Genomic DNA, 27,500 nt, shown 5'->3' on the forward strand with positions numbered 1-27,500 from the left:
CAATGGCTGAAAGAGAAACATTTAATACAGGAAACGAAACAGATAAGACCTTTCTTTACGCACACTGAAGAGAGAGAGAGAGAGAGAGAGAGAGAGAGAGAGAGAGAGAGAGAGAGAGAGAGAGAGAGAGTACACAATAGTTGGTTTTGAGTCAGCGGAAGGGATGGGGGAGTGACGGAGGGGGGAAGAAAAGATAAATAAAAAAGGAGGAAAGAAGTTGAAAAACGAAGGTAGGTCGGGAAAGATGCACAGAGGAGGAGGAGGAGGAGGAGGAGGAGGAGGAGGAGGAGGAGGAAGAAGAAGAAGAAGAAGAAGAAGAAGAAGAAGAAGAAGAAGAAGAAGAAGAAGAAGAAGAAGAAGAAGAAGAAGGAGGAGAAGAAGGAGGAAAAATGAAGGTCAGGAGCACTAAAAGGAGATCAGGAGAGAAAAAGAAGAGAGAGAGAGAGAGAGAGAGAGAGAGAGAGAGAGAGAGAGAGAGAGAGAGAGAGAGAGAGAGAGAATACAAAAATCTACACCACCATCACAAGGAACAACAAAAACAACAAATTAAAGAGAGAGAGAGAGAGAGAGAGAGAGAGAGAGAGAGAGAGAGAGAGAGAGAGAGAGAGAGAGCGAAGGAGGTTAAGGTTGGAGGCCTGCTGTGGGAGAAAGGGAGCGTGGGGAGAGAGTGAAAGGGAGAGAGCGAGAGAGAGAGGGGAGGCGTTGATCAATAAGTCAATATTCTTTGGAGCGGGGCTGGTAGCTTCTCCCAACCTGCAGGCGCTGGATAGGAAGACCGGATAGGAAGAGAGAGAGAGGGAGAGAGCAAGGGAGAGCGGGAGAGAACACAGTGAGGGAGGCAGAGACCGAGAGAGGGAGGAGATGAGAAGATTGGCGACTAAAGGAGGAGGAGGAGGAGGAGGAGGACTAGTAGCAGTAGTAGTAGGAGGAGGAGGAAGGAGAAAAAGAGTCAAGGGAACTGAATGGAGGCAAGAAAATGGTGTGCACAAGTCAAGGGAGTGCTGAGGTAAATAGAAAATGGAGTAAGAATGTTTGTGCTAAGTTGTAGCAGTAGTAGTAGTAATAGTAGTAGTAGTAGTAGGAGGAGGAGGAGGAGGAGGAGCAAGAGGAGGAGGAGGAGGAGGAGGAGGAGGAGGAGGAGGAGGAGAAGGAGAGGAGGAGGAGGAGGTGGAGGAGGAGGAGGAGGAGAAGTCACGTCAACCAGATTATTCTCTCTCTCTCTCTCTCTCTCTCTCTCTCTCTCTCTCTCTCTCTCTCTCTCTCTCTCTCAGTCAGCAGCAGCAGCAGCAGCAGCAGCAGCAGCAGCAGTAGTAGTAGTAGTAGTAGTAGTAGTAGTAGTAGTAGTAGTAGTAGCAGCAGCAGCAGCAGCAGCAGCAGCAGCAGCAACAGTAGCAGTAGTAGTAGTAGCAGTAGTAGTAGTAGCAGTAGTAGTAGTAGTAGTAGTAGCAGCAGCAGCAGCAGCAGCAGCAGCAGTAGTAGTAGTAGTAGTAGTAGTAGTAGTAGTAGTAGTAGTAGTAGTAGTAGTAGTAATAGTAGCAGTGGTAGTAATAGTAGTACAAACATAAGCGTAGTGGCAGAAGGAGCATGGAAGCAAATACATCTCTCTCTCTCTCTCTCTCTCTCTCTCTCTCTCTCTCTCTCGGGGACTTCCATCTTTCCCCTCCCCTGGCAGCCTCACCTCACCCTAACAGGTGGCGGCCAAACCTCCTCCTCCGCCCACGTCATCGCGAAGGGACCCTCGGGAGGCACTGGATTAAGGCACAGGGAAGGGAGGCGGAGAGGACACACGCCATAATAGCGAAGGGAAGAATAGGAAAACTTCAGCCCCCTCTTCTCTGTGTGTGTGTGTGTGTGTGTGCGTGTGATGTGATGACGTAACCGAGGTGATCTTTAAAGAGTATCAAAATATACCACTATTACTCTCTCTCTCTCTCTCTCTCTCTCTCTCTCTCTCTCTCTCTCTCCAGGGCATCATTATTGTGAACGATGGTAACTTGGCGTGGTGTGTTGGTGATTGTTTGTTTGTAATACGACCCTGACTCTGGGTAGAAGAGGGCGGCTGGGCTGGAGAGAGAGAGAGAGAGAGAGAGAGAGAGAGAGAGAGAGAGAGACGAACGACAACAGCAAGCCGAGGCAACGGTGCGAGAGAAGATAACACAACCTCAAGGGAATGATGACTTCAGAGCCTTGGCCTGTTTCATCCCCCTACTCACTAAGCCCAGCAGCCCTCTCTCTCTCTCTCTCTCTGAGGTTGTGTCTAGCTCTCTCTCTAGCCACAAAGTTATTAGGGTACACCAAGTTCCTGTTTCATTTCACGACATCCTGATTCCTGAATTCATTAAAGTTTTGCCCACTCTCAACCACCACATGCACGGGACGATCTTCAGAGAGAGAGAGAGAGAGAGAGAGAGAGAGAGAGAGAGAGAGAGAGAGAGAGAGAGAGAGAGGCAGGGCACATTCTTTAAATTCTACATGACATTCGTGTTTCTAATTTTAGGTGGTCTAGTTTTCAAAGTAATGAATCGTACAATAAGCTCTTTGTAAAACTCGTTATTATAATATCTCTAAGCAATACCTATCTATTTTCTTCAGTTTAGTAATGAATGCATACTCTTTTCTCCTCTTTTAGTAGTGTCAAGTAAAGTTCAAAGTCCAGTCTTATACTCACAACTACATCACATCCAGACATTTGTGTCAGTCGTGAGGAACCGGATAAGATGCAGCTGTACGGCTTCACACCTGCTGCCTCTACACCCCTCACAGACAGGCCAACAGACGCGCTCAGACACCCTTATATAGTATTTGTATGTGTTTGTTTCTGTATTCTTAATTACTCTTTTTTTTCGCTGAATCCTATGCAAGACAAAGAGGATCGCTGTTTTATGTCGTAATCACTCACAAGGGCTCTTTTCGCAGGGGGACAGCTTACTCGGTGATCAGCAGACGACTTAGGTGAACACACACACACACACACACACACACACACACACACACACACACACCGGTAACTTCTCATGATCGCTCTTGACATTGGTTAAAAGGCACACATCAGCAAAGAAAAACCTTATTCGTGTCACGTTTTGAATTATTAACCTTATGCAAATATATAATGAAGAAGAAAGCGAAGAAGGAAGAGGGAAGGAGGAAAAGGAGTAGTAGTAGTAGGAGGAGGACGAGGAGGAGGAGGAGGAGGAGGAGCAGGAAAAGAATTAATTTGATACATACATCAAGAAATTCCATGAAAGGAGAGAAAAGGATTAAAAAGAGAAAAGGAGGTAATACATTATAAAAAAAAAAAACAGAAACCAGTTCATATAACCCAATAAAACCATATATACATCATCATCGTGAACACCACCACCACCACTACCACCACTCCCAACCATCAAACAGTAGCAACAAAACCTCACGGGACCAAGGATACACACACCCTGCCCTGCGGCAATACCCATAGCCAGTTGCACAAACACGCCCTTAATACCCTTAGAGTCCCTCCCAAGCCCTCCCCGCCCGTCTATCCACTTGTCCCTCTGAAAGCTCCGGGCACGCCACTTCACCCTCTGATTGTGAAAAGGAGTTGGGAAATGCCGAGTAGAGAGGATGAAATGGCTTGAAGTATAGTGGGAGGTTCTCTGTACACATTCACCTCTCTCTCTCTCTCTCTCTCTCTCTAAAAAAATCCCAGATACTACTTGTCCCTTTTTCCATTGAGCCGTTGGGAAGGCACCTCACGAGGGTTTGGTTATTTGATTATCAGGATCTGGAACACCTGCCGCACTCAGTAACACCCCACCACTCCCCTCCCGCAGCGGCTCTCGAGGACGGCTCTCCTGTCGAGCTCCTCCCATTGTACGTCTCTGCGGGCAGTGATGAGTTTCTCCTCCTGTGTGTGGAGGATGAGGTGAATGATAAGGATGCAGACACAAAGGCTACGTACGTAAATACTCTTCTCGTATTGAGTTACTCACACACACACACACACACACACACACACACACACACACACACACACACACACACACACACACACACACACACACACACACACACACACTAACACACACACACATTCTGCCCAACTCTCATAGGTTTCTGCAGAGCCACGTTCTTGTATGAATGTTTAACTTCATGGGAGCTCTGTATGTCTCTCCTCAACACGCGAGGGTCTGTCTTTGAATGCCTTGCTTTATTCTGTGTTTTATTTTCAAAGCAAAAATTTACTCACATCAAGGGAATTTCAAAAGAAGGTCTGCACATTTCCTCGTCAGCAGGGGCGAGATGAGGCTGCCTACTGCCACCTGGCATACCAAACAGCCCTCCCAGATTGTATTACTTTCCGCTAACTTAATCTTTACTAACGACATCGACGCCTTTGTGACCCAGCAGGATATGGGCAATACATCTGGTTTCCTTCAGTGACGCTCCTTAATAACTGTCGTGGGAAAAAAGTATGCCAGCCTCCTGCCCTACGCAGGTGTGAGGGTGCCAACGCTACTTCTTTTTTTCTCTCTGCCACTCACGTGTACTATGCGGCTCGTGAGTTCGTTCCTGTACAGTGCCCTGTGCTTCTGAAGGACATGCTAGAGTGCGTTCCCTGCCTCGTTTTTCCCGACTTTACGTCAGCATGCTGCAGGTAATGACTGTGTTGATGGTGCTGCAGCGGTGCTGAGCTAGGGAGGTTACGAACAATTATTGTATGATGATGGTGGTGGTTCTACGCTTAGGAGTAGCAATTACTAAAATTAATGGCAAATATAAGTAGGAGAGGGGAAGGAAATGGTTGAAGAGTAAATAACAATTCTGGCACCCTTAAGGGACGGTAACCTTTTTTTTTTTTTTATCCTTTTTCGAGCAACTGCTGACGCATGAATCTTGAATTACGTCAGCAGTCAGCACAGCGCCGCCTGGCCTGCTGAGCCTCCCCCGTCGACATGCACAAAACAATACAATAAAAGGTGAAGGCCTTGGTAGCGTTACCTGGTCCACGCGGCTGAAGTAAGGTGGATCGATGGCTGGCGGGAAACCCTAAAATAAGAGTGGCTTAAAACGTTGATTAAGGTAATGACTGGAATTAGTAAGCCAGAGCGGCGTGTGGAGGAAAGATGTGATGCTTACCTGGTTCTCGGAGTTGAGGAGCTTCAGCTGGTCGTTGATGAGAGAGTACTTGGCACTCTCCTCCTTCCTGAGGGCCCGCTCTTTTTTGAGCTCGGGCGACCAGAAGGTCTTTATCGAGTGCATCGACGAGCCTAGTTTCTGATTAGTCAGTTCAAGTTCTTTTTTGAGGTTTCCGAGTTCTTTTTGGAGGTCAGTATTGTGCATCTGTACCTCGGAGAAGTAAGAATCGCGGGTCATACTACCCATCGCGGTCTGCCCATGGCGCCCACTCAGGTCCGGATTGGGGCTGGCCCGAGATCTTCCCATCGAGTGATGGTCCCGGTACAGGTCGTCCTCTAACATTGGCCCGCGGTCCAGCGAACGATCACGGCGGGTCATATGGCCCCCTTGCACCCCGTGAAGGTCCATGGCACCCCCACGCTCCATGCTACGGTCGCGGGGGTCACGGATGGGCATAAACTCACGGTCGTGCACCTCACGGTCCAGAGAATGGTAGTTGCGGCCCACGTTACTTCTGTTCTGGCTGCGGCTGCGATGGTGAGTTCCTGGTGCTGATCCGCTGCGGCGGTCCGCTTCCATGGTGGCGTGGGGGTCCATGTATGCCCCGCCGTGGTCCAGCGCCAGGGTTGGGGAGACGGCGCGGGTGGCGGAGCGGCTGCGGCGCGCGGCTGCTGACGGCTGGGGGCTGTGGGCGCGGTGGTGGCCGCCCTGGTCCAGGTAGTAAGGATCGGAGTTCAGGTCGCGACGCTGGGGCCGGGGCGACCGGCTGCTCGGCACCCCGCCTCCCCCACCACCTCCACCATACACGTCACGAGACATGCCACCATAATCATCACTGCCATGCACAACACACTGCCATCACTGCCTCACTACACTGTCACTGTCACCGCTCGCACTGACCGAGGGGACACTACTGCAGCCGCGATCAATGGCACACAATGTGGGTGAGGGGAGGGCCCACGGCTCACTGGATGGCCTTCTAGCTGCGGTTACCTTGCCTTTGTTTCGCCTCCCACAGACACCTGAGCCGATCCTGCCGCTTCCCCTCCACACTTACATTGCTCTAGACCACCAGTGCAAGGAATCAATCCCTCCCAATCACAGAACAAGTTTAATGTGACGGCAACCTGCTTTTCCCATCAGCGGATGGAGTGGGCCGGCGCAGAGTGACTGACAGTATTGCCAATGGTAAAGCGATAATGCCACAGCAGAAGCCAGCCCTCGGGCCACGGACTGCCTCGAGGAGAGAAAAATAGGTCACATGAAAATTGCATAGTTTGCGTAATGTCTCAAACCAGAGAAATATTCCATGAACAATCCGAAGTTTGAAGCGTTTGAAAATCTTTCATAACTAGTGGTTAGCATAGTGCCAGCCGCGGGCAAGAGATGGCAGTACTGTGACAGTGGGAAGGTGCCGCTTCTCCCTCTAGATGGCAGCGCCGCCCTGCTCTCATTCACATGCACGATGATCTCACAATACAACCATTTACAACTATGCTGTCCTACCACTGAATAAATACAAATAGAGGCATTTCCCTCATGACTGGGTGTATAGATTGAATACAGGCACTGAAATATACCAGTACTCCCCTATAAACGCCCTTGGTGGCATTAGATCAAGTTTTCTTCAGTCGGGGCTCTGGGTAACTATTCAATCCTCACCACCAAAATACAAACAACCATGGGAGTGACTGTGTGAGTACAATTCGTCTCTCTAGCATTTTTTGATATCCATTTCACTATTTACTTCTCTCACAGTTCTTTAAATCACCCCGGGCATCACTGGAACGTGCCTTGTGTCTGAGTTTGAATGAAAAAAGGAAAGATTAACCCTAAACTTCCTGTCAGCATGTTCGCCTCGAGTCATGTAGGTTCTTTGGACACATTGGCGGTGTCATATCGAACCTTTTATAAATCATTCAGCTTAAGTTGACTCTGTGTTCTGTAGCACATCGCCTAACTGGCCTCATCTAAGTACCTTATTAGCCGGGGAACCACTAACTGTTTACCATGTACTAGTTAACAAGTCATTATACAGGTAGTTTAATTTCTTATTATGATTGCTTTCCATGAGTGTTTTCTCTCTTTTATGAGTTAGTTCTGCATCTTCCACTCAAAATACATCAGTAACTTCAACATGAAATTGGCCATCATTAGATTATTCATATATGCTGTGGTGAATTTTTCTTGCAGATATTTTGGAGACATTGCCCTTACTCAACCTTAACTGCAAACCTTATTTTTTCTTGTACTTCCAGGTTTTTTGGATGTGGAAATCTAATAGAGTTTGGCTTAGATTAATCTGAATATAACTAATCTCTCAGTCAAGTGTGGATAACATAACCCTATGGGACTAAATTTCTTATCCTGTAAGACTAACTTTTTAATCCTGTAGGGCTAACGTCTCAATCGCATTATTGTAATTCAGCAAGGGAAGTTTTGTAATTCTGTAAAGCTAATCAATGCATTTGTGCCACTGTTGTGAAAATATTGGTGCAGATGGGAGAATTGCCCCCAGGGTTTTTTTTATTTTTTTATCACAGATTGTGTTTAGCCAGAAGTGATAATAGTAATAACAATGAAAGGTTTATTAAAGTTGCAATATAGTATACCTACATGCAGAAAATATATATAGGGGCACAGGGAGGCTTAAGGCTAGAACACTATCCTAATGTTTTATTGCTCGCACCATGGTGGGACACCATGGTGGGAATTGCGCTGAGACAGTATCAGTCTGTGTGCGGTGCCTTTAGGGGAGTGGTTCCCAACCTGTGGTATGCGTACCACTAGTGGTACACGAAAGCTCCAGATAGTATATGAGCATTTTCAGGATCATATGGGATTTTTAGTTTTTAGTTAAATTTAATTAATTTTTCAGAAAAATTATTATTGCCTCACATAAAATAATCTGGCATTGATCAGCTGGTGGAGAAGAAACAGATGCATCCCTCACATTAAAAATGAGTTGTGTTTCTTGTTAGTTCATTTATGTGTTCTACTTGTGAATGCATTGATATTTACTGAAATTGAGTTTTTCTGGATCGAGGTGGTCTGTGGGGGCTGTACAGGACATCCAAGTGGTACTTGTTCAGGAAAAGTTTGGAACCACTGCTTTAGCAGCATTATCATGTTGTGGTGTCTTGTGACATGAAATGAATGAGGCACGTCAGACGTGAGCAGATTGTGTGAGGAGAAAAGAGCTTGGGTGCCATGACACATGCTCTGGTGTCCCACAGAGAAGAGACCATAGGTGGACGTTATCACAGTAATGATATCGATATATCATTTATACAACAATTATTTTTTCTGTGTTAATGATTTATCGGTATTGCTGATGCTTTTGGTTCCAAACTAGTGATCACTGATCATTTTAGTTTTTGTACCATGAGCATTTTGAAATTTTAAACTTTCAAAATAAATGTAGTTATTTTATTTGAAACAATATTGCTCATTAATGAAGAACAAGATAAAAGGTTTTGCTATTTTTAAGATAAAAATGCAAAAAAAAACTGGAAATAGATTTTCATACTTTTCATCAAAAAATTTTCCTTTTAACATTTGATTCTCTGCCTTTATTGCTGGTTAGGATAAGAAAGGTGGACATCCCTGACTAGGTAGCAGGCATATCATCTCTCCTTTCTTTCACTCCTCTTGACTGGCTCTTTCTCTCTCAGAACTACTTCATTTCTATATTTGTCTTCCATCCTCCTTTTTACTATTATGCTTATTCTAAACTCCTCAGCCGAGTTTTGTTGAAAATATCACAGTTGATCCATTCATGGGTTAACTCTCTCTTCCACACAAACAAGAGATGTGAAATGCACTTCAATTTCAAAGGAGGAAAGTGGACAGGAGTAGGAAGATCTTCAGTTAAACATGAAAATGGTCCCTCATCCCAAAACCATGATACGTATATTTCTAATTCGGTGGGGTTGATGTTTTAATTCTGTGGGCCTAATGTTTTAATCATGTGGAGCACTTAACACTGCAACACATTATACTCAAAGTCATCTGATCTGGCATAGGAAATGTGCAAGAGGACATATTGATGCCACCCAGATTTTCTCACTGCATGACTGGTTGATTCTTTTAACTTATTTCAGTTAATCATGGGCTGAGAACACCTTGCAGGTAGTGTTTGTCCATGTGTTCTCTGCTTGTACATTTCTTGTGCCAGATTTTATTGAAGAGCCTCACCTTGCCATCATAGTGGCATCCAACTTATGCTTTATGTTCAATGATACTGAAATCTTACTACTATTTTGCTAAAATCCACACTTGATGGGTTTTGGGGGCTGTACTATAACATGAATAAGTATCAGCACTAAAGTAACAGCATTACATATTGTCATTTTGAATGAAATAGTGTCATCTTATGAGCATGCAATCTGAACTGTTACACTGATGTATATGATAATAGTAGCTATATACTGTAGGTGTGTATATAGATATTATAGAAAATTATGCAGTCTCATTATTCCTGAGGGGGAACTGTGGGCACTTTTATCTGGGTAATTGGCATATGAACCCAGTTAGGCTGTGGGTGACCTCATAGATGAATACCTTGCTTTTGCTATGGTTCAGAACTGGAGCTAGATGTTGGGTAAAGAACAGTGTATGCTGTCTGACCTTGCTATGTACTTATGTATATGATCCACAAGACTATCCCTTTCCATTAGGGCCCAGTGACACTAAGAGTGTGATGATGTGATGATGTGTGTAATTCACTGTTTGTTTGTTTGATCTGCTGCAGTCTCTGACGAGACAGCCAGACGTTACCCTACGGAATGAGCTCAGAGCTCATTATTTCCGATCTTCAGATAGGCCTAAGACCAGGCACACACCACACACCGGGACAACAAGGTCACAACTCCTCGATTTACATCCCGTACCTACTCACTGCTAGGTGAACAGGGGCTACACGTGAAAGGAGACACACCCAAATATCTCCACCCAGCCGGGGAATCAAACCCCGGTCCTCTGGCTTGTAAAGCCAGCGCTCTAACCACTGAGCTACCGGGCCGTGTGTGTGTGTGTGTGTGTGTGTTTTTTTCAGCTTGGTATATAGACAGATAGATTTTCATTCATGGAATTTAGATTAGAATTATGCTATACATTGAATACTTCTCAATGGATCCTTGTTTGTGTTGCTTTACCTTAGAAACATAATAGAATATAAAAACTGATGAGTACTTACGGAACATAAGTCAACTTTATCCTTGTCAGCTCAGGTCTTATTTATTTAATGGTTTGCTGTCTGCTGCCAGTGACAGAAGACAGAGAGATGTGGCATTCCATGACTGTCAACATCTGCAGGAATATGACACTTTGATAAGATACAGTAAAGTCTTCACTGCTAAGAACATTAACCCTTTCACTTTGATGCAAGACAATTAGTACCACCATAATGCAGTGAATGAATTTTTAAGCATCTCCAAGAAATTTATGAGTGAAATATACTCTATACAATTTCTAACTGGTTTCTTAAATTAAGTGTGGGTGCGGAATAAGTTAAGATGTCTCAGAGTCATTTGTAATTAGGTAAAAGGTGTACCATGTGACAGCCAAAGGGTTAAGTAAGACATTGCATATGACTACTGAATTATTTATTGATGTTTGTAAAGTATCAGTTCATAACCTCACATTCAATCACCATATGCTTTTGTTAAGAAAATATAATTACAAATACTTTTCAAAGAATCATGGCACTAAATGTGTATGCAACATTTATTGAGAGAAAATGCACTTCTCTACCCTCAGATATGGATATGAGAGAGGGAATAGTCTCTCTCTCTCTCTCTCTCTCTCTCTCTCTCTCTCTCTCTCTCTCTCTCTCTCTCTCTCTCTCTCTCTCTCTCTCTCTCTCTTTTTTTTTTTTTTTTTTATTTAAACATAATTTATACAGAAGAACATGTACCCAAAGGCGCACTGTCGTGTGCTACCTATTCTAAGGGTACTACAATCTATTTCTCTACAATATTTACAAGACTTAAAAATAGAAAATATACAAGATGGTCAGCATGTAAATGGAGCACTGTTCTTTTCACTTCACTAGCACTGCACTACACTGAGTGTCACGTCACAAAGAGTGTCAGAGGAGTTGGCAGTGTCTGTCTCCACTTATGTGCCATCAGTTTGACACTGTGTGTGTTCATCTCCTGGACGTGAGGCACCGCGGCCGTGAACAAGTTCCACATCCTGGAGACGCGTCCTGCGAAGGTGCGTTGATGCTGACACCCGTGGGATCGCGGCACCTCTACGGCGTCACCACCATTGAGCACCGTTCTCGTGCTCCGTGCGGTGACTCTCAGAGGATGACGCAGCCCTGCCAGATGTGGCACTCTTTGCACCTGTGCCTTATGGAACACTACGATTGCCGCCACATCTCTGCGGTGTTCCAGTGAATCAAGGGACGCTCAGGCTCTGGGTGAGGTGGTATTGCAGCATCTACTAGCCGTATGGCGCGGCGTTGGATGCTGTCCAGTCTCCTTCTGTGTGTGGCGGCACAGGACATCCAGGAGAGAGCTGCGTACTCAAGGTGGGGCCGCACCTGTGCCTTGTACAGCAGCAGTCTCCCTTCCTGTCGAGGAAACTGGCGATCCTTCTGAGAGCGGAGATCCTGTGAGAGGCTTTCTTGGCAATGGATTTGACATGGCTGTCAAACCTCAGCCCTCGATCCACCTCCACTCCAAGTATCTTGACGTCATCTTGGAGTGGGAGAGCAGCAGCCAAAGACAACTTTCCTGCCATTGCTGCCATGGCGGCTGGGGACCGAGAGACAACCATTGCCTGTGTCTTCTCCGGCGCGAATGTCACTTGCCAGCGAGCACCCCACTCCTTTATCACTCGTAGCTGCTGATTGATGGCCTCAGCAGCCCGCCCACTGTCCTGGCGTGGATAGGTATAGGAGAGGGTGCAGTCATCAGCATAGGCCTTGACTCCTGGCAGTAGCTGGAGAAGATCATCCACATAGATATTCCACAGGAGTGGGCCAAGAATTGAACCCTGTGGCACTGATGCCTCCACAGGCAGGGACTCAGATGTTTGCCCGTTGACAACCACCTTGAGGCTTCTGTCCTGCAGGTAATTTCCCAGGAGTCGTAGCAAGCCACCCTGGATGCCTTTAGCATCTCTCTCTCTCTCTCTCTCTCTCTCTCTCTCTCTCTCTCTCTCTCTCTCTCTCTCTCTCTCTCTCTCTCTCTCTCTCTCTCTCTCTCTCTCTCTCTCTCTCTCTGCTAGGAGTTATATTAGTGTGTTGGTGTTGAGTTGGCAGTATACCTTCAGTTTTTCCCCTATAGTGATGATAACCCCTTCAATACTGAGACGCATTTTTACCTTGAGTTTTTGGTGGGATTACACGATTTTGTTAGCATTAAGAAGGCTCTATGGAGGTCAGAAGATTAATGGCCAGAGTCTTCACTAATTAAATGCCCACATAAGTTTCTGAAGCTGTGTAAAATCACCAAATAGTAAGTAAAAGTAATATGAAAGTGCGTCCTGGTACTGAAGGGATTAATACAATACCCGAGGCAGGGAATTGAAGCCTCTGTTAATGGGATCGTACCCTCTTGAGATCTTTCCCATAAGTGGTTCATCTCTTTTCTCCAGAATTTTTAGTATTTTTAGTGGTTAGTTGAGTAAGTAGATTATAAAATGAATTAGGCGAGAAATTTGCTCTCTCTCTCTCTCTCTCTCTCTCTCTCTCTCTCTCTCTCTCTCTCTCTCTCTCTCTCTCTCTCTCTCTCTCTCATTTCATCATTTTTTACGTGGTCATGGAAGCTCGGAAGTTAATTAACATTTTATTATTTTATTTTTCTCTTCATGAAATGTAAAAAAAAAAAAAAAATGGTTCACCGTGTTAATATTATTTCATACTTTCTCATTTCACGATTAATGCAAATTTCAGAAGGGCATAATTTACTTCCGATGAAAAGAAAGCAAAGATTATGAATAAATATTGTTCTTTTATATCCTCCTCCTCCTCCTCCTCCTCCTCCTCCTCCTCCTCCTCCTCCTCCTCCTCCTCCTCCTCCTCCTCCTCCTCCTCCTCCTCCTCCTCTCTCTCTCTCTCTCTCTCTCTCTCTCTCTCTCTCTCTCTCTCTCTCTCTCTCTCTCTCTCTCTCTCAGAGCTGATTGACTGACTGACTGACTGGCTAGCTGCAATTTTAATCAGTATTGCTTCACAAGATTTGCTCTCTCTCTCTCTCTCTCTCTCTCTCTCTCTCTCTCTCTCTCTCTCTCTCTCTCTCTCTCTCATGGAAGTAAGGGTTTTATTATTCATATATTATTGGTTTTATTTTGCTCGTAAAATAACCAAGAAATCGAAGGCGCCTCTTTTAAAGCGAAACTTTAAGACACACACACACACACACACACACACACACACACACACACACACACACACACACACAGAGAGAGAGAGAGAGAGTTAGAGAGAGAGAGAGAGAGTGAGAGAGAGAAGCACGAGGAGTGTCGAGAGAAGGAGGGAAATGAGGAGACGGATACATGGAAGAGAGAGAGAGAGAGAGAGAGAGAGAGAGAGAGAGAGAGAGAGAGAGAGAGAGAGAATTTTCCTAATTTTTATCTTTTTTTTCCTTCCAGTTCTTCATCTTCGCGTAGTAATGTAATAAGCAATCCTCCTCCTCCTCCTCCTCCTCCTCCTCCTCCTCCTCCTCCTCCTCCTCCTCCTCCTCCTCCTCCTCCTCCTTCAGAATTCTAATTATTTGGATGAATTATCACCACACGAAAATAAAAATAAAAATAAAAATACAGGTTCTCTCATAAAAGAGGATAATAATTTGGTATTAAAGAGACCCCTTCATAGACATTAGGGAAGCAGGGGAGAGGAGGAGGAGGAGGAGGAGGAGAGAGAGAGAGAGAGAGAGAGAGAGAGAGAGAGAGAGAGAGAGAGGGTAGGGGACATCGGGGGGTTTGTCTGATATATGGTTGTAGCGGGATGTTTTGAAGAGGGAAGGAAGGGGACTGCTCTCTCTCTCTCTCTCTCTCTCTCTCTCTCTCTCTCTCTCTCTCTCTCTCTCTCTCTCTCTCTCTCTCTGAAGGGGGAGAAGAGAGATAAAAACAAAAATAGTGGACGTTATATAGAGGGACATGAATATTTTGGTCGTTGTGTCTCCTTCCTCGTAGACATCTTTCCTCATGCTGTAGTTTGTTGTTCCAGGAAGAAGATTGGTAGAGAAAAGAAAAAAGAGAAAAAAAAAACAGGGATACAAGCCTTTTTGTGGTGTTTAGAAGCATCATTGACTATTTGTGAAATGTGCTACGTTATCAATTCAACCTTTTCAGTAATAGGACACATTTTTACCTTGAGATTTGTGTACGATTAGACCATTTTATTGACATTAGGAAGGGTCTATGGAGGTCAGAAGATTAATGGACAGTCTTCATTATTTTTATACCCGCAACATGAGTTTCTGAAGCTGTGTAAAATCACCAAGTAGTAAGCAGAATGAATATGGAAACGTCATGTACTGAAGGAGTTAATATGTAAATGTTCCCTGCCCTTTTGTCTTCTTTTTTAATTGGTGTGAGAAGAAATAACTTGTATACCTGATAAGTTATATATATATATATATATATATATATATATATATATATATATATATATATATATATATATATATATATATATTTTCATTATATTCTTTCTATTGGATGTGGGAAGAAGGAAAATGATGCTCCACGATGTTTATTTGATGTGAATACACACAGTAATGTTGATTTTCCTTGTTATTAAATTTTGATGCCAGAGGAAAGATGTACGTTTACCATGAATTCTGTAATAACATGCAACATCTTTTTTTTCCTGTGTGTGTAATTCACTGTTTGATCTGCTGCAGTCTCTGACGAGACAGCCAGACGTTACCCTACGGAACGAGCTCAGATATGTGTGTGTGTGTGTGTGTGTGTGTGTGTGTGTGTGTGTGTGTGTGTGTGTGTGCGCGAGCACGCGCTTTGAGAGGAAGAAAAGAATAAAGTTCCATGTTGATATGATACGTAAAACAGATTCTTCCTATTTATTCATTTATTTTATTGTTATTATTATTTGTTTTATTATTATTTTTTACTTTTGCTTAATATAACAGGAATGTGTACCTCGTAGTCTATTTAATAAGTGAAGTATATGTTTTTATTTTATTTTACTTTCTTTGTGAAGTAAGCTAACACACACACACACACACACACACACACACACACACACACACTTCAAGAGACAATATCGTATGTATACTTTATTTTTTATTACATGACTGGCAAACACTTTCTCTTCCCTTTCCCTTCCGTTGAGAGAGACAAAAACAAAAGCTTAAATCACAGACACATTTCTTTATCACACCATGAATTTCACGGGTCATGTAGTACTGCTGGAGTCCCCCATCTATTCTGACACGTTTTCTTTTCTTTCTCCTTCCCTCTCGGTTTTCTTTCTCTCCCAGTGACGGACAGCTTGTAGTATTATTGCAGTTTCCCATCTCACTTCTTGTTTTTCTTTTACTTTTCGCTCGCTCTCTCTCTTTCTCTTCCCGTTTGGTTTTCTTTCACGTGATGGAGGGTAAACTATTATTGTCAGACGCCCCTGTTTGCCTAGCTGGGGGAAAGAGATAGCTAGCTGGGTTTTCTTTACTCTCTCTCTCTCTCTCTCTCTCTCTCTCTCTCTCTCTCTCTCTCTCTCTCTCTCTCTCTCTCTCTCTCTCTCTCTTAGTTGACTGGTTAGCTCAAACTATAATTTTTTTTTTTTTTTAGTTTCCGCAACCATGCTGTTATATTTCACACACACACACACACACACACACACACACACACACACACACACACACACACACACACACACACACACACATTATAGACCTCTTGTAGGTAATAGTGACAACAGTTTAGTCATTTGGTGTGCTCCTTGTTAGAACTCACCAATTTTGATAGACCTAAGCTAGACCAAGACGAAAAAAAAAAAAACATACATAGGCCTACATACCTTTACTTAATTCCTATAGGCCTCTTGTGTATGAAACCCCAACATAATTTATTCATCCCTTAGACTTTTTCCTTCCAAATAATTCCTCACTGCAGCTCTTGTGTGATAAACCAGTAAATTCTTCGCCCTTTTTGACTTCTGTTCCTCTGTGGTTTCTCATTGCAGTTCTCTCGTAGATAAACCAACAGCAGTTCATTCACCCCTTTGGCCACTGGTTGGTGTGTGCTTCCTCGTCGCAGTGTCTGTGATCTTGTGGCGGAGACAGCTCTTCTCGTGGCTGCGTGTGGCGGCGGTGGTGGTGGTGTGGTGGTGGTGGTGGTGGTGGCGGTATTGGTGCTGTCAAGGTGCAGGGCCCTCAGGGATTATTGTTAGGGCGCCTGCTGCTGGTGTCACTTCCATCCTGTGCTTCTCTGATTTGCTTCCATTGCGCATACATATATTCCTCTCTCTCTCTCTCTCTCTCTCTCTCTCTCTCTCTCTCTCTCTCTCTCTCTCTCTCTCTCTCTCTCTCTCTCTCTCTCTCTCTCTCTCTCTCTCACCATCACTACTTTCCAAAGACTTTAGTTGAAGATGTTCATGTTTTTTAAAGATATTTTGACTATTTTTATGGTTCTGATGATAGGTTAGTAATATTTCTAGTGTTTTTTAAAGGAGAAACTGTCTTGAAAACCCTGCTAGTCGTCTCTGTGGCCTTAGAAAATTGTCGTAGTGAAAGAACAAGGCGTTTCTGAATATGGCCATCTGTCTCTTTCTCTGTCTTCTCTTTCTTGTCTTGTCTTGTCTTGTCTTGTCTTGTCTTGTCTTGTCTTGTCTTGTCTTCCCTTCCCTTGTCTTCTCTTCTATTCTCTTCTATTCTCTTCTCTTCTCTTCTCTTCCCTTGTCTTCTCTTCTCTTGTCTTCTCTTGTCTTCTCTTCCCTTGTCTTCCCTTGTCTTCCCTTCCCTTCCCTTCCCTTCCCTTCCTTCTCTTCTCTTCTCTTCTCTTCTCTCTCTTCTCTTTCTTTTCTTTTCTTCTCTTCTCTTCTCTTCTCTTCTCTTCTCTTCTCTTCTCTCTCTCTCTCTCTCTCTCTCTCTCTCTCTCTCTCTCTCTCTCTCTCTCTCTCTTACATATGCCTAAACATGATAGAGGTTATGGAGGGAATAGGATCAATTTATCGGCCGTCGACCCCCCTGCTTCCTGCGTCTCCTGAATAAACAAACTTAGGAATTAATATGTCCCCAAGCCTTTCCTTCCCTCCCTTCTCCCTTTACCTGCCTGCCGTTGCCTTAACTTCCCTACCTCCCTTCTCTCTACCTTCCCTCCTTCTTTTTTACCTTCTCTCTCTGCCTACGTTTTTATTTTTCCTCTTTCCAGCGTTTTTCTCTATTTATTTTCACTTTCGTTTCCTTTCTCTACTTTTCCTCTTTCTTTTTTTACCTTTCCTCTCTACTTCGTGTTTATTTTTCCTCTTTCCAATGTTTTTCTCTCTTTCTTTCGTTTCACTTTCTTTTCCCTTTCTGTTTTACCTTTCTCTTCTTGCCTATTTCTATCTTCTTTCTTTCCCTCTACCTTTCCTCCTCCTTTAGATTACTATACGTATGGTTTCTTTCTCTTCCTTCTCTTTTTCTTTTTCCTCCTTCCTCCTTCCTTTTTTTTTTTTTTTTATTTCTCGAGTTTATCCTTCTTTCTGTTGTCTATCTTCAACTCACATTTTGCATAATTATTTCTCTCTTACTTTTCCTTCCTTCTTCAGAAATTAATACGTGTTTTCTTCCTCTTCCTGGTCTCTTCCTCCTCACTTTCCTTCGTTTTCATTGCTTTCCTCCTCCTCTTTCCCTAGAAATTAAGATATCTTGTGCTTCTTTATTTTTATTTTTATTTATATTTTTCTCCTTTCTTGCCTCACTCGAAAGGAGGAAATATGAAATAACCCTCATTTTCCTTACTTTCCTTCCTTTTCTCCATCGTAAAGAAGGAGAACATGGAATAACCTTATGATCATCTCTCTCTCTCTCTCTCTCTCTCTCTCTCTCTCTCTCTCTCTCTCTCTCTCTGTAATCTCAGTAAATAGCATATATAAGGAAACACATCGCTAGAATGGCCTTTTTCCCCTCCCTCTCCTTCCCTCCTCCCTCCATCTTCCTCCCCTTCTTTCTTCCATCTCCCCTTAAGCAAAACAAGAAACCATAATACCTTTTATCTCCCTCCTTCCCTCCCTCCCTCCGTCCCTCCTGTCTCCTTCCTGTTCTTAACTCCCTCTTCTTCCTTCTCTCCCCTCTCCCTCCCCTTTCCTCAGCGCCTCTTAAGCAAATAGAATACGATGAAAACACTGATTATTATTATTTTTTCGTCTTCTCCTCCTTTCCTTCCTTCCTTCTTCTTCCTTCCTTCCTTCCTTCCTTCCTTCCTTTGTTCTTTCGTCAATAGAGAGAAGAGAAAATTTTTATTGCTTGTTATTTTTTTGTTCCTACCAATCTTCATCTTTTATATCTCCCTCTCCCCCCCTTTCCCTCCGTCTCTCTCTCTCTCTCTCTCCCTCTCTCTCTCTCTCTCTCTCTCTCTCTCTCTTTCCCAGTGAAGCGCATAATAGGATAAAAACTAACTATTGATGATCAGTTTCCCCCTTTTTTTCCCTCTTCTTTCCTGTATCCTTCCGTTCCTTCGCATATCCTCCCTTCCCCTCCCATCCCCTTCTCTCCCCACCCCTCCCTTCAAAAAAAGGAACAGAATATTACCATTACCTGCCAATCCTTCGTATCTCTCTCTCTCTCTCTCTCTCTCTCTCTCTCTCTCTCTCTCTCTCTCTCTCTCTCTCTCTCTCTCTCTCTCTCTCTCTTTTCTTTATTTTTTCCCTCGATGAAAGAATGATAGCCGCAGATTTCTACCTCCTTTTAATTCCTCTCATCCTTCTCTCCTTCTTTTCCTCTTCCTCCTCCTCCTCAATTTCATGTATAAATATTCTGTGGTAATTTTTATGCACCAGAATACATCATTAGTGTTCCTCGTAATAAGAATTAAAACTACCTGCATATATATATTTTTTTTCTTTTCGTCTTTTTTTTCTTCTTTCCTTCCCCTGTATATAATCCGTTTTATTTATTGATTTGTTCGTGGTTAGGCAGAGTAAAATGCATTATTTGTTCCCGCCATTATAACTGAAATACTGTCTTCATATTTCTCTCACATCTCTTCCTTCTCCTTTTCCCCGCCTGTTCATCCCTTTTTACTCCTCCACCCCTATTCCCCTTTATACTTCATGTTTAATCCCTTCAGTACCAAGACATGTTTTCATATTCATTCTGCTCACTATTTGGTGATTTTATACAGCTTCAGAAACTTATGTAGGGGATTAAAATAGTGAAGGCTCCGGCCATTAATCCTCTGAACTTCATTGACCTTTCCTATGATAAATAAAATCGTCTAATCGTACCCAAAATTCAAGATAAGAATGCGTTCCAGTACTGAAGGAGTTCTCTTAGATTTTAGCCACAGAACAGTTAAGGCCAAATCTAAACAATCCTTCTTTCTTTACCTTTATATACCCATACATTTCACGTACATTATAGTTTCTACCTTCGCCAAACACAGATAAGTGAAAACCAAATCCACAAACAAGAAATTCCCATCTAACAAATAACGAAACAACAACAACAACAACAACAACAACCTTCTGTGCCCTTATATTTAATTATTTCAGTCTTTATCTTTGCCAAATAGAATACCAAGCATCTCTTCACCAACTCTCTCTCTCTCTCTCTCTCTCTCTCTCTCTCTCTCTCTCTCTCTCTCTCTCTCTCTCTCTCTCTCTCTCTCTCTCTCTCTCTCTCTCTCTCTCTCTCTCTCTCCATGCATCTCTTCATTTACTTCTCTCTTTCTCCCAGGTTACAAATCTTCCCGGACTCGTCTCGCTCTGGCTGCCTGGAGACGGAGAAACTACACAAGCGAATCATGCACTTGGATGCCGTCCAGTGTGGGATGTTCACCGTCGACTGTGATACTTGCTACACCGTATCCCAGACAGGTGAGAGTGCTAGGGGTGGAGGGATGACAGGACAAGACTAGCGGTATGTTAGTAATGTTAGGTATCGTAGCACAAGATCAGTAACGTGTTAAATCGTGTTATTCTTGAGACAGGTGACAGGTGCCTTGGGGGAGAAGGGAGGGAAAGGCTAATGATGTGTCACTAATGTGTGGTAAGGTAGAGTTTAACGTTTAATAGTGTTAGTTATTGAGAAGCCAAGTTTAATAGTAACGTGTTAAATCGTGTTATTTTCTAATCAGGAGAGGTGCTATGGTCGGGAGAAGCAGCAGTAGTAGTGTGTGTGTGTGTGTGTGTGTGTGTGTGTGTGTGTGTGTGTGTGTGTGTGTGTGTGTGTGTGTGTGTGTGTGTGTGTGTGTGTGTGCTTGCCAGATGCGCATGTGACGAGTAAATAGTACATGGTTGGACTGAATAGCCGGCGTGAATTCTGGAGCGAGGTAGAGGGCGAATTTAGTCTCCACAGAGAGGGAATGGAGCGGCGGGGCGGGGGAAGGGAGAGTGGTGGGTCAGGGGAGAGCTACAGTAGTGGTGGTGGTGGTTATAGAAGCAATTAAGGGCGTGAACTCGGCACAGCGCCCTGCTGTATCATGCTTTAAATGGGCCTAGGCAGTAGTAGCCCGGCCCCGGCGGTGCCCCCCAGCGGCCAGCGGGGCTTATTGATTGTCTCCATATCACGACGGATGAGCTACTGTGGCGGGCTGGGGCGCCGCGGCCAGGCAGGTTTAAGCCGGCCTGACGCGGAGAGTATTGCCGCAGCCCCGCAGCGGGAGGCAGACAGCGCCGGGCGGATTGCACCAAAATATTGTCAGGACCTCCACGCTGAGGCTGAAGACGACTTCTTGAACGATGATTGGTCACGAAAGTAATATACCTCCCGTGCCGATACCAGGGCTAATGCACGGCGGGGGCGGCCTTATTGGACCAAGATTGCTCTGCCTTGGGGAGCGCCCGCTTCTTCCAGGTTCCGCTATACACCATCACACAGGTTCATCATCATCATATATATATATATATATATATATATATATATATATATATATATATATATATATATATAGAGAGAGAGAGAGAGAGAGAGAGAGAGAGAGAGAGAGAGAGAGAGAGAGAGAGAGAGAGAGAGAGAGAGAGAGAGAGAGAGAGAGAGAGAGAGAGAGAGAGAGAGAGAGAGAGAGAGAGAGAGAGAGAGAGAGAGAGAGAGAGAGAGAGATCAACGGAATATGTGTTGTCAAGATCGTAGGTTTAGAAGACTGTTTTGTGATGAGAACACGTTTCCCTTCACGGCCATGGGTGCCGTGCTGGCTGCTGGCCGTGCCTGTACCTGATGATGAGTGTCTTGTTCGCATTATTCACTACGCGGCAGACCTTTTAAGCCGTTGTTCATTACCTGGCAAGGGGTTCTCGCCACTACCACACCACCTGCACTCACTGCCTCGAGTTACTGCTGCTGGTGGCTTTTGTTGAACTTTAAATGTCTCGTCCATCACGGAAATAAATACCTGTGTGGCGTTTTTATTTGCAATTACGTCATGAGGAATACCCCGCACTGTGAACCCTCCGCGCTGACACCCCGGGAGGCGAGTAAATACCGCCCCACTACGCGCCTCGCCGCTCCTCACACGTGTTAGGCTCAGGCTGTCTGGACCCCGATGACCCTGACGTGCGGGGCGCCTGGCGAAATCCTATGCAAGGGGAGGAGGAAGGGAGGCAGGTGAGGTGAGGATGGGGTGCCTGCATTTTCGGTCTGCTGGATTGGACCGGAATGGACTGGGTCGAGATGGACTAAACTTGAGTGGGCTGGGCTGGGATAAACTGGGGTGGGCTGGGATAGACTGGGGTGGGCTGGGATGGACTGGGGTGGGCTGGGATGGACTGGGGTGGGCTGGGATGGACTGGGGTGGGCTGGGATAGACTGGGATGGACTGGGGTGGGCTTGGGTAGACTGGGGTGGGCTGGGATGGACTGGGGTGGGCTGGGATAGACTGTGGTGGGCTGGGATAAACTGGGGTGGGCTGGGATGGACTGGGATGGACTGGGGTGGGCTGGGATAGACTGGGATGGACTGGGGTGGGCTGGGATAAACTGGGGTGGGCTGGGATGGACTGGGGTGGGTTGGGCTGGGGGGTATGGACTGTGGTGGGCTGGGATAGACTATGGTGGGCTGGGATGGACTGGGATGGGTTGGGTTGGACAGGGGTGGATGGAGTTGGTCAGGGTTTAGTTGGTGTTGGTTGGTAGGTGCATCATTCATGGTCTTTCATGCACCGTGGCGTCATTGTTCCCGTTGCTGGCGTGACGTACCGCAGGCGACGCACCTTTGGGAAGGGAGAGGAAGAAAAGAAACGGCCGCCAGTAAAGGAGGCAGCGGTGGTGTGTCGCGGAGAACAAAGCGTTTCATTGGGCTCTTTGTTCATATTTAATTACCAATTACTGCTGTACCGATCTTTCTGCCGCGGACTACACACGTAATGCGTCCAATATTCATGCAGGAGAGAGAGAGAGAGAGAGAGAGAGAGAGAGAGAGAGAGAGAGAGAGAGAGAGAGAGAGAGAGAGAGAGAGAGAGGTGTAAATCAGTTTGGTCGCAGCTGGTTGTGGGGGATATTAGGACACTATATTTCGAGTTACCCAGTGACCTTGTTTGCGTGAGAGAGAGAGAGAGAGAGAGAGAGAGAGAGAGAGTACGCGGATGAGTGGTTATGGTGATTGGCACTCCTCTGGCCCTCCCCTCTCCTCACTGATGGCTCTCACTGTGTCACCCCGCCACACGCCCCCATGGAAATGCCCCCGCCTCCTCATGTCCCTACCTAGCCCCTCCTTCCTTCCTTCCTTCCTTCCTTCCTTCCTTCCTTCCTTCCTTCCTTCCTTCCTTCCTTCCTTCCTTCCCTCCCTCCCTTCCTGGCTCTCTCCATTCCTTCCCTCCTCCTCCTTCTGTTCATCCATCCATCCATCCATCCTTTCTTCCATACCTCCATTTTCTTCTTCGTTTCTTCCTGTCTCCCTACCTTTATTCCTTCCTTGCTTCCTTCCTCCGTCTCTCTCTTCCCTTTACATTAATTTCCTTTCATCAGTTTTCAAATTTTTTCTCTAATTTCCTCCTTCCTTCCATCATTACTTTTGTCTTTTATTTCCCCTATTCGTCGTTCGTTCGTTCGTCGCTTCCTTCCTTCCTTCCTTTCTTACTTTCTTCCTTTCCTTCCTTTCCTTTTTCCTTTCCTTTCCTTTCCTTCCTCCTCCTTCCTCTTCTTATTTCGTCCTTGTGTCACCGGATATCTGCATTTCAATTAATACTCTCTCTCTCTCTCTCTCTCTCTCTCTCTCTCTCTCTCTCTCTCTCTCTCTCTCTCTCTCTCTCTCTCTCTCTCTCTCTCTCTCTCTCTCTCTCTCTCTCTCTCTCATCTCACCTTTAGAAATCTGCCTTTTTTTTTCTTAAACTTATTCTCAGTACGTCTTTATTCCTTCCCTTCTTTCTTTATCTTTTTTCTTTTTCTTCTTTCTTTTTCTTCTTATCTGAATGGCGCTCTTTTCCATCGCCTTTTATGGCCTCAAGTCCCTTATCGCGGCCCAGCTTGGCTTATCAGATGGCTGTGTTTTCATTGATGCTTATCTGCTAAGTGGAATGTTGGCTTTAGTGAGTCACAGATTGGGTGTCTTAAGATTCTGTTCTCTTGGCTTTGTGTGGCTTGATTGGACGACTGATTGACCGACTGATTGATTGATTGATTAGGTGGTTTATTGATTGGCTGGCTTACTGACTGACTGAATAATTGACAGAGCGAATGAATGAGTAAGTAGTTGCGTGGCTGCATGAATGATAGATTGACTGTATAAATTAATTGATGACGTATTCACTGACTGACTGACTGACTGACTGAATGAATGAATGAATACTAAGTAGCTACATTACTGACTGACTGGCTAACTGACTGACTGACATGTTGACTTTTGACGAACTGGCGCCCTCACTCCCTCCCTCATTAACAGGCTTTTCTCTCTCCACGCCCCTCTCCCTCCCTGTTATGTACGCTTTCCTTGTCTTATCAGCTTGGTGTCTTTTTTCCCACACCCTCTTGTAGGCTGCGTGTTGGGGCTTGCGTGTTCCCCTGGCTCCGTGGGGCTTCACTATTAGGGCTCCGTAGGACTGAAGGGCGGGGAGGATCTTTTGACCTGCCCTTATCCCCCCTCTCCCTTTCTCTCTTTCTTTTTCTCTTTTTTTTTTCTTTCATTCTTTGTCCATTAATTTTTATATTTAATTACTCTTTGTTGTTCATCTTATTTTTCTTTTCTAGTTTGCTATTTTCTTTCAGTTTTCTGTGTAGTTTCTATTCCTGTTATTGCCTTATTTCTTTCTTTTCTTTCCTTTTCTACTGTTTTTTTTTTTTTTAGTTTATCCTCCTTCTTTCGTTGTTCATTTATTCATTCTTTCATTTCTATGGTCGTACGTTTTTCTCATCAAAGTCTTACTGTGTTTCTTTCTCTCGGCTTTTCTGCTCCTCCATTCATGTTATATATTTATTTTTCACGTCGCCTCTCCTGTTTTGTTTTCCTACCATATCTTCCTTCCTTCCTTCCTTCCTTCCTTCTTTTCCTTTTGTATCGCCTCTTCAACCTCCCACTATTTTTTGCTTCTCTGGTCCTGATTATTTCGCTTCCTCCTTCCTCCTCCTCCTCCTCCTCCTCCTCCTCCTCCTCCTCCTCCTCCTCCTGCTCCTTTTTCTTCCCTCCTTCACCTCTTCTTTCCCCTCGAGCACCTTCACACTAAAGTTCACAGGGTCCACTTTCTCCCCACTCTCCCTTCTCCCCTCACTGTACCCTTTCTCACCCCCTCGCTCTCCCCTCTCCCAAAACCACCACCACCATCACAACCTGGCTTAGAGTGGAGTTCAGGAATTTCCATAGACTTACCTGTCTTTGCCTTGGACTTAGAGAGAGAGAGAGAGAGAGAGAGAGAGAGAGAGAGAGAGAGAGAGAGAGAGAGAGAGAAGGTGGGGGGAGGTCAGGGAGGGCAAGGAAAATTATTGTAACTGTTAGAGGGAGAGGAGGAGGAGGAGGAGGAGGAGGAGGAGGAGGAGGAGGACATGGAGACAAAACATAGCCCATTAGGGTGAGGAAAACTGGAGGGAAGAGGGAGATGGAGAGATGGAGGGAAGAAAAAAGAGGAAACAAGGAGATAAGAGATACAAGGGAAGGATACAGAAGAGATATAAAGAAATGGAGAATATAAATGGAGAAGAGGAGGGGAGAAAACGAGGAAGGAAGGGAGAGAGAAAAAAAATGGAAAAGTTACTGATGAAAAGAGAGAAATTGTATTTGAGGAGAGAGAGAGAGAGAGAGAGAGAGAGAGAGAGAGAGAGAGAGAGAGAGAGAGAGAGAGAGAGAGAGAGAGAGAGAGAGAGAGAGAGAGAGAGAGAGAGAGAGAGAGAGAGAGAGGTCATTGCAGGTCTTGCCGGAATCAATAGATTGTAGAGTGGCATCCGCGGGCCACTCGTCGTCCACCACCACCACCACCACCACCCATTCAAAAGTGCCCCCTCCTCCTCTCTTCCCCTCCCGGCCACCTCCTCTCACTCATTGTCCCCTCAGAGCTCACCTCCACCCGCTGAATACTCATGACCTCACGCGCGGATCTCCCCTCTCACCTCTCTCTCTCTCTCTCTCTCTCTCTCTCTCTCTCTCTCTCTCTCTCTCTCACACACACACACACACACACACACACACACACACACACACACACACACACACACACACACACACACACACATCTCCTTCATTAGTGTTATTATCATTATTTGCCTCATTCCCATTTCATGCCAAGTCATTTCTTTATCTATATCTTCATCATTGTCGTCATCATTAGTCTGATTTAACCCTTTCGATACTGAAAAGCATTTTTACTTTGATTTTTTGGGCATGATTAGACGATTTTATTGGCATTAGGAAGGGTATATAGAGGTCAAAAGATTAATGGCCAGTCTTCACTATTAATCAGAATGAATATGAAAACGCGTCATAGTACTGGAGAGGTTAAAATTTATATGCTACTCACAATTTGGTTCATTTCTGCCCATTGCTGTAAACTTATCTTTCTCTCGATATTTATGTTCTTTAAGTCGTCAGTGTGTTGCTCTAATTTTCTGTCTATTAATCTATATTGCTAAACTACAGTCAAGATTTAAAAGTCAATTAACGTGTCACTTTTTCCTTTCATGTGTTTGGCGTCTTTCAATCTTACTCTTTTTATTGTCCTTGGCCAGCTTTCCCTTCTTACGTGAAAAAAAGTCCACTCGTCTACTCATCTTCGTCCTGAACTTCCTAGCTGATAGAGGCCTAGGAGATTAACCCCTTCAGTACTGGAACGCATTTTTTACCTTGAGTTTTGGGCATGATTGGGTGATTTTATTTAGATTAGGAAGGGTCTTTTCAGGTCAGAAGATTAATGACCTGAGTCTTCATTATTCTAATCCCCACATAAGCATCTGAAGCTGTATGAAATCACCTAATAGTAAGCAGAATAGATATGAAAATGCGTCATGGTTCTGAAAGGGTTAAAGGAGTAGATTGAGGGAAAAATACAGAAGATACGTGTAGAATTATATGTGACACGACACTCAACCTCAGCAGCACCAGTGACAATTCTGGCGATACACAAGAAGTTTGGCCTCTACATTCCCTTCCCAGCAGCAGTGTTTCGTACCCCACCACCCATGCCAGCACCCATTGCAGTAACTCACGCCTAGATCCTTGTGTCTCTCTTCCATTCCACCATATGCTGAACCCTTACTGCTACCATGCTCTTTACTTGGCCCTCTCAGTCCCCTCAGACTCCACCCTCACCTCATATCCAGTATCCAATCCATTATTTGAGTTATCCATCTACAAAACACACCAAAAACACTCAAAACACATTTTTCTCATGTAATTAAATTTTGAACGTATTTCCTTTTCCTTTGTCCCTGCTACAATACTCTTCACTCACACTCATCCAAGCCATCCCTCTTGAAAATACACCAAAAACATTCAAAACACATATTTTTCTTATCTAACTATGTAAATTTTGAACATATTTCCTTTCCTTTCTCAAATACCCTTCACTCACGCATCCAAAGCATCCCTCTTGAAAACACACAAAATAACACCAAATATTAGTTTTCCCTTTATTTATTTATTTATTTATTTTTATTTATACCATGTGGGCTTTTCACGGGAATTTCTGGGCTAAAGGAGATACTTTTCGGGGTGCCTCCTATCTCAAAGCCCACCCGCTAAGAGACCGTTGCCCCGAGTGAGGAAGCCCAACCTACATTCTGACCGTGGACAGGATTCGAACCCGTGCGCTTGGAGACCCCTCGGACCCCAAAACACGCATGGTTCCACTGTACCACC

At 44.6% G+C, this 27,500-nt stretch overlaps 2 protein-coding genes across 18 annotated transcripts in view; one reads left to right on the forward strand and one right to left on the reverse strand.

Annotated features, from left to right (window-relative positions):
- LOC123516350 (early endosome antigen 1-like) overlaps positions 1-6,292 on the reverse strand; it is a 199,011-nt gene extending 192,719 nt beyond the window's left edge. For 6 of the 17 annotated variants that reach the window (XM_045275634.1, XM_045275636.1, XM_045275631.1 and 3 more), the window contains exon 1: positions 5,116-6,286. In XM_045275634.1, the coding sequence (XP_045131569.1) occupies positions 5,116-5,934 (819 nt within the window). In that variant the 5' untranslated portion in view covers positions 5,935-6,286. Of the gene's footprint in view, positions 1-5,115 lie in introns of all 17 variants that reach the window. The other 11 variants (XM_045275639.1, XM_045275637.1, XM_045275641.1 and 8 more) reach the window with 4 other exon arrangements.
- A 375-nt stretch (positions 6,293-6,667) lies between these two features.
- LOC123516353 (mediator of RNA polymerase II transcription subunit 20-like) overlaps positions 6,668-27,500 on the forward strand; it is a 34,028-nt gene continuing 13,195 nt past the window's right edge. The window contains exons 1-2 of the mRNA XM_045275647.1: positions 6,668-6,810; positions 19,965-20,104. Of these exons, the coding sequence (XP_045131582.1) occupies positions 6,797-6,810; positions 19,965-20,104 (154 nt within the window). The 5' untranslated portion in view covers positions 6,668-6,796. The remainder of the gene's footprint in view (positions 6,811-19,964; positions 20,105-27,500) is intronic.

The sequence above is a fragment of the Portunus trituberculatus genome, chromosome 40 (genome assembly GCF_017591435.1).
Source record: "Portunus trituberculatus isolate SZX2019 chromosome 40, ASM1759143v1, whole genome shotgun sequence".
Classification (NCBI taxonomy): Eukaryota; Metazoa; Arthropoda; class Malacostraca; order Decapoda; family Portunidae; genus Portunus; species Portunus trituberculatus.